This window comes from Sparus aurata, chromosome 3 (genome assembly GCF_900880675.1).
Source record: "Sparus aurata chromosome 3, fSpaAur1.1, whole genome shotgun sequence".
NCBI classification, from domain to species: Eukaryota; Metazoa; Chordata; class Actinopteri; order Spariformes; family Sparidae; genus Sparus; species Sparus aurata.
In genome coordinates this window covers 23,289,691-23,297,027 of record NC_044189.1, presented here as the reverse complement: position 1 = coordinate 23,297,027, position 7,337 = coordinate 23,289,691, and the positions used below count along the sequence as shown (strand labels likewise).

Genomic DNA, 7,337 nt, shown 5'->3' with positions numbered 1-7,337 from the left:
TGTGATACAAAAGCATTTATTTGTTTTTGGCATCACAAACCATTTTGGCATGTTGACTGATCGCAGAGCCTCAGTGGAGTGCTTAGAAACTGGCCTGACAATCACTGAATCTCTCTTTTCACTGAGGTGAAAGTGGTAAACATAATGCGTAACACCTTTCAGAGCTTCTGGGTCACTTATCTTTTGGCCACATGTTATTTCATTATTTACGGCGGATGCTGGCTCACAGGAGTGCAACTTGGCAAGAAGGAGATAATGAAGTCATTTTATCTAAACATTCAGAATCAATTAGTTACAGAGCCTTGAGGAAAAAAAAAACCCTTCTCAGTGTGTGAGAGAATTCTGATATTATAAAATGGCCCTTGTTTTTCTTAATAAGACCAATTTCAACACAAAGCAATGTCCAATTCAGTGTGCGACCACTGTATAGTAGTACCCTCTGGGTATGCTGAATACTCCTGATATGCATACATATTAAAGAAAGTTTAAAATCACTTCAATGGAATGTGAATGTGATCATGCTGCATGTGAGCAAAGTCAGAGGATATGAATTTGAAGTCCAGCAGAATCATTGTCATGCAGTCTAATTGAGATATTTTGACAGTAGGAGCAGTGAAAATGATCACTGATGGATTACTTACTGTATGTTACTTCCTCTCATCAAGTGTTTACGCTGATGTTTGGTTAGTCTGGTCAACATTCAGTTAATCAAACACATGTAAACAAGTGCTCCCTGTTTCCCATTTAAACTAGCCATCATTTCGATCCAGTACTGTACCGGTAAGAGTCAAAAAGAGACCTGATAACTGTCACCAAGGCATCTATGGTAAGATTATCACTGTTTAAAGGTGACTGATGTTCTAACCTTTCTAACAGCCACTGAACTTCGGTCAGGTGCATGGCATAAGGCATATACTTACAGCAACTAGCTATGAAATAAGGTGTACTGGCTGACATGTTGTATACATACCAACAGGTTTGGGCACTTATGGGAAAGAAATAAAACCTCAGCAAAATCATGAGCTGAACATGGAATGATACTATGGATCCACAGTGCAGCGGGTCTGTCAGTGGAAAGAGGCTCACATGAGCCTGGTGACGGCCCCGGACAGGAAGTCCTCATAGCTGAGGCGGATGTTGCCCGTCATGCCCGTGTCTCTCTCCCTGAACACTTGCGTCATGGACTGGAGCTGAGTGCACACCTGGATGAAGCGGTCCAGTTGGATGCCGGGTCGTGCGCCTCGCATGGCGTAGCGGCGCACCAAGTTCTCCGAAAACTGGGGGCTCAGATTGTAGCCCATCTGAGCGAGGGCTGGAGAGGAGACAACAGAGGACAGATACACAGGATGGAAGTGAATTCTTCTTCTTTGGGTTGCATTTCAGTGTTAATTTTAAAAAGACTGCTGACAGTTTTTGATTGATCCCTATCCCGATTGAATACACAGTACATAAAACAAAACAGTGGAAATAAATAAATAATAAAGGTTTAGTTGTTTTTAGATGTTTTAAATGGGCGAAATGTAACAGAACGTGAAGAAATTACTGTTTTAACGTGTCAAAGTCGTCTATGTACTGTTTTGAAGAAATATCTGCCAAAGATAACATGCTAACCAGCTAGCCCTGGGCCTGAAGACTGATTGTCCACCTTCAAGGCTAACTGAGCTAACAGTAGCTGCAGTCATGTATGTATAAAAAAGGTACAGTTAGCAGCAACTGGCAGTTACACTGGTGATATACTGCCCCTATTTGTTGGGAGTATAAATTCAAGGTGGCCAGTCCTTACGTATTGCACCTTTAACGCAGAAAGGTTTAACTTTCTATCTTTAAATTGTAGCATTTAAACACACACACACACACACACACACACACACACACACGGATACCTTGCTGTAGCTCCATGCCACTGATGGACCCTGAGCAGTCTCTGTCATGCTGCTGAAAGAGCACCCTCCACCGCTGTATGAAGTCCCACAGTGCCGAGAAGCCAAACAAGTCTATTCGACCAGTCCGCGTCTTGTCGAACATGTCTAACAGGAAATAAAAAAAAAAAAAACACAGCCTGTTCAGCACAGACAAGACTCAGACGCTTTTCTTCGGTTATTCTTGCGACACAGCAAGAAGTCACACATTTCTCATTATGGTAATAGGACAATTAGTCACTGGCTGGCAAATTCTGTTGGAATGCATGGCAACATCAAGATAAACACGACTCAGTTCATTTGTCTCATCAGTAACATAGTTCTTTCTGAGGTAGACTCCTGGCTGCATAAATGTCTCCTTTTAGAAACAGAGATTTCTATTTACAAGTTTGGGAGATTTTAGTGAGCTACTCTCATTTAAAACCAGCCCATTTTCTTTCTCCTGCCACTCCTTCATTTATTTGTTTTTCCTTAAGCAACTTCCTCCTCCACCTTGCTAAAGCCGTTTAGCTCTCTGAAAGCATTCTGTATAGTTAAACTCAGTGTGATTTGGCCTAAGGAAACGCTGCCACAACATTTCTCGCTTCTTTATCCTCACAGAGCTACTTCTGTTGACCCGTGCAACTTACTGATCATCATGAGGCAGGTCTCGTCGTTAAAAGCAGAATAGTTTGAGTTGACAAGCGCCTGCTTCAGCTCCTTTGGGTTGATGAAACCGCTGTGGTCAGTGTCGACAGTCTGGAACCACTGGTACGCCTCTGGGTTAACACCAGGAGGGATGTTGCCTGAAGGGAGGATAGAGAGTAGAAATAGGATGGTGAAGAAAGGACAGGGATTTTCAGACTGACTTTGAAGATGCCCATCAGTAGAAGATTGTTTTCATGGCATGATGTTTCCATCAGCAGTTTCTTCTTCTTCATCCCTGTGCCAACTAGTCTGATTTATTCTCTTTATTATTTCCATCCTTATTTTTTCTACCAGTTATTATTTCACAAGTGCTTTCAGACTCTGAGTGGGGGAATAGTTAAAGAGACAGAAGAAAGAGACAGTGAAGATTCTCCTAAATGAAACGGCTGCCTCGCTCCGATGTAAAACGATTTCTTATTTATTGAGAGATGAAGACACGCGCTTCAACTCCCTGACAGTTGAAATTGCAAAAACTTTATCATAAAAAAATGACATCTGTGCTTGACTCAAACTTTGGGCCCTAGTGGTGTTTGTGGTGAAGGCCCTGACTCCATAGACTGCACAGTAGACATTGACTATAACATCCAATACACGTTAAGCCAACAAACTAAACATCTTTCTTATTAAATTATTATAGTTACTTGTTGGAAGAATGTATAAATGAGAGAAAAAAATCATCCCAATTGTGTGAGATTATACCAACAACCTAATTGCACACACCAACACACACAGTGTCAAATATCTACACCCGCCAACCGTCAACTGTGCTTACATTTTCCATTTCGAGAGTATAATTTAAAAGATATAGAAGACAAAGAAGAAGAGTAATTTATCATCACGTAATGTCTTAAAACTATTAACTTACAAAATTCTTTAAAAAAAAATCTTAAAAAAACTGTCAGCTAGAGAGTGCAAAAATTAAGGATGGATTTCTTTTTAATCATTATAACATTATAACAGTACCTTCTGTCTAATTTAGTAAAGAGAAAACAACTATTTAAATCAAACTATCTACCACTGTTGTGTTCATGTGAGTGTTGGTCCCGGGGCATCATCATTAATGTCGCTACAGGGTCATCGCTGAAACTAACCAATCACGTTTTTGTATGACGTAGCTAAGCAAGTTGGGGAAAAGGACCAGAAAAATATGCACGGGGGGGGGTTTCAAAAACATGTTAAACCTTAAGAAAGGGTGTATTTCAATCCAAACCATGTTATCTACGAATCAAATCAAACAGAAACGGGCAACACAATGAGTGAACGGAGTGGAGTGAGTGAATGTTTAATACTCCGCTGAAACAATAAGGGTAAAAAACCCTCAAAGAAAACACAAATCTGCATGTCCTGTGAGAAAGCATGAACTCCATGTGATTCCTCTTTCTAATTTAATAATGTGTTTTTCCGACACTAATTAACTTTATGTGTTTTGCTTTGGGGACAGAGCTGAGTGGAGATGATGTCAGGTTAAACCATCTCCACGGTGTTTGATTCAAAGGGCATTAATCATAAAACATTCAAATACTCCAGAGGAACTTGGATTGCAAATAAGAACCAATACGATAAACCAAACCTAATACTTCGTTGTGTAACCCTGACCAAAGAGTAAAAGAGAAGTGTAAAGACATGAAAAATAATAAGTGGACAGAATCATATGTTCCAAGGAGGATTGATTTCCCCATCCTCTGAGTCAGAGTCCCATATGTAACCCACTTCAACACAATGGCTTTCCCCTGATGCTATCGCTGTTCAAATAATGATCCTGGAACAACATTGATGATGAACATGATGTTCTAGTGACAACACCAACACGAGTTGCAAAAGCTATGACATCACAACGTCGTGATTGGTCAGTGGTGGTCCTGTAACAAGATTAATTATGATGTTGTAGGAACAACACCAACGCCGGTATGAGATACACCACACATAGGCACAATTATTAGTAGAATATCTGCCCGATTTGTACCTGCAAATGTGTGAATCTTAATTTGAACTGAACTCTCCTGTTCTCTCATTGGAACCTTATTTTAAAGGTAGGCTTTGGACCGCCATTACTGCACTAGCATGAAGCAAAGTGCCACACCTGTCCTCACCAAATAAAGTGTTAAATTGCTATTAAGAATTTTTCTCCCTGCGCCCCATGCTGCACATTTAGCTGAGAATTTTACATTTTTAGGAAAAATATATATGAATTATACATACAAATGATGTACCCCCCTCCCCGGTGCTGAAGGAAATTCAATATTTCCACTATCCAGTTTATTTAACTAACATCATGTATAAGCTTACGGTAAGGAAAAATGCTGAGCTCAGGAATAGTGACTCTCCCTAGAGTTGTTTAACTAGTTTGTATTCTGCAAGCGAATACCTCCCCAGCTTTATTATATATGCTCAGTGTTTCATGAGGCTCAAGGTGTGAGACAAGGGTCAAGGGTTGAGGAAAAGTCATCTCAGCGCAGAGGGAGATAGTGTCGGGCAAGAGGCCATTACCTGAATACGTGGAGGAACAGAAACCAAGTGTGAGGATGGTGTGAGATGAGGGGAGGAGTGGAGGAGTGGAGGGGGGGGCTGATTGTCAGAAAAATGAATGGGGAGAGAGAGACAGGTGACACTTCAGGCCAGACCCTGATGGATTTTTACACCGCGGGGAGTGGTAGCCACATGGGCTCTGACTGAGGCTTAGCTGCTACAGGAAATAGTGTAATCACACACAAATACACACACACAACACACTCTTTACCCATCTGTCTCTTACTCTGTTTAGCCCTCACTCAGTATTACCGGAGTCATCGCTCCAGCCGTGTAATCCTGCTGAGGGGCACAAACTGAACCCTGTCTCTACATGACTGTCTGGGAACGCAATTCATTTTCTATCCATCATCTCGCCAGAGAGTGAGGGAGAGAGAAGCCAAGACAGAGGAGAAAGGAGAGTATCTGCAGTCTCCTCGTGTTTAGAATATGCCTGTTCAAGTCCCGCAAGCAAACCTACTACAGAAGCTAAAGCAGCTGCTGTCTCATCTTACAGTTACCTGCAGGAGCATGATGTCCATAATGTCCTCCATGAGGCTGTCCCCCGTAACTTCCATAATGACCACCGGGGGGACCCCCTGGTGCCGACCCATACTGCCCTCCCTGACCTGGGGCTCCGTAAGCACCATAAGGACCTCCTGGTTGATGTGTTGCACCACCGTATGGAGCTGAAGGGTGATGACCATAGGGACCACTGCCTCCCCCGTATGGAGCACCGGGTGGTGGGTGGCCTCCAACGGGATAGCCCTGCAGTGACAGACAAGTTCACGTGTAATGTATGACAGATACAAAGAATGCACTGGCTGTGTGTGGCGAGATGGAGCTTCTTAGAGTCTCTCAAGAGATTAAAATTAAAAAGTCATATATTTTAATGTACATGATTTTGTTCTATAGAAAGTACTTTTTATATTTTAGTTACCTACTCTTAGTTGTATTATGTATTATGTATTAAAAAGGAGCAGCAGTAAAGTTTTTTTCTGTCTCTGGAGCTTCACAGCTTGCTGTGCGGTCCAGCTTGTGGGCCCACTTCAGACGGGATCTGCGCCAACGCTTGTAACGGAGCAGCAACTGTGAAGATTTCAGCTTATGGGCTGTTAATCAGCATCTTTTCAAAACAGTTTGGGATCCCGGGGGCCTCCGGAGACTGAAATTGACCTGTACAGAGGCATATTACATTTTATAACAAGTCCCCATCTACTTCAGTTGTTTAGGAGAATGTGACAATGCTGTTGTTGTTGTGAAGCTCTAGAAAGGGTGGACTACACAACTTAACTTGACTTTCCGTGAACACAAGGGTGGGTTGATGGTGACTGAACTTTCCTTTTAGGGTGAACTTAGCCTTTAAGTTTAACTTTTGCATATATATCTATTGCTGCTATATTCCTCAGGAACATATTTCTTTCACACCAGCATACAGGTTGAGAGTTTCATTAAAAACAACAACAACATATAATATCTTATATGTAGCTACCATGGACACAAATGGGCTCTAATCAATGTTTCAGTGCTCTTCATAGATTAATTCATCAATAGTACTTATACAACAGTTCTCTGGAGGGGGGCAGATAATATTTCTGTACTTTCTCTCGGGGAAAACGGTAAATGTGCAACTTGTAACAGAACATACTTGCAGTGATGTAGCTATACTTTGAATTCAGAGGATATGAACACTTCTCCCACCACATACAACTAATTTACTGACACACTGACTTCGAAGTGATTAAACAAGAAATGATTAACACTGCCTGTTCACTAAAAACAAGGGGGGATACCACAAAAGTTAGGCCCTGCATTGTGATCTATATCATTCTATAGCTTAACTATAACCCCACCAATGTTAGCGCAAAGTAACGTTAAATGAATGTCACGTTAGCAAAACACACTTGCTGTCAGATAGCAACAGTTGAACACTGCTATAACGTTACACATCCTCATAGCAAGCACACGAACGGCTAACGTTTCTTGTGTTTATATGACAAACACTAGTAGTTACGTTGTATTACGGCCAAACAGCCGATGACACACGTATTTAACAAAGTTAATATGTTATTCCAACAGACATAGACGGAGCATAAGACGCAGTATTTCTTTACCTGGCCGTGGAAACTCATATTTGACAGACTTTACTTCCTTCAACAAGGCAGCAGCCAAGCCGGACACGGCACCACTTTCTGAGGGTAACTATTGGTGCATTTCCGGGTCTGT

The 7,337-nt window shown here is 41.6% G+C and overlaps 1 protein-coding gene across 1 annotated transcript; it reads right to left on the bottom strand.

The window, feature by feature from the left end:
* Positions 1-7,337, bottom strand: pef1 (penta-EF-hand domain containing 1). The gene is made up of 5 exons (XM_030412799.1): positions 7,226-7,337; positions 5,633-5,879; positions 2,549-2,704; positions 1,884-2,027; positions 1-1,312 (listed from the first exon to the last, which is right to left on the bottom strand). The coding sequence occupies exons 1-5, from the start codon at positions 7,241-7,243 to the stop codon at positions 1,083-1,085; spliced, it is 795 nt and encodes a 264-aa protein (XP_030268659.1). The 5' UTR covers positions 7,244-7,337; the 3' UTR covers positions 1-1,082.

What these genes read in the sequence shown, in the direction of transcription:
- pef1 (XM_030412799.1), bottom strand. An exon ending in TGGACATCATGCTCCTGCAG is followed by an intron (nt 2,705 to 5,632) that starts GTAACTGTAAGA and finishes TCCTCCCTTCAG; the next exon opens with GCAACATCCCTCCTGGTGTT. An exon ending in GACCTGCCTCATGATGATCA is followed by an intron (nt 2,028 to 2,548) that starts GTAAGTTGCACG and finishes ATTTCCTGTTAG; the next exon opens with ACATGTTCGACAAGACGCGG.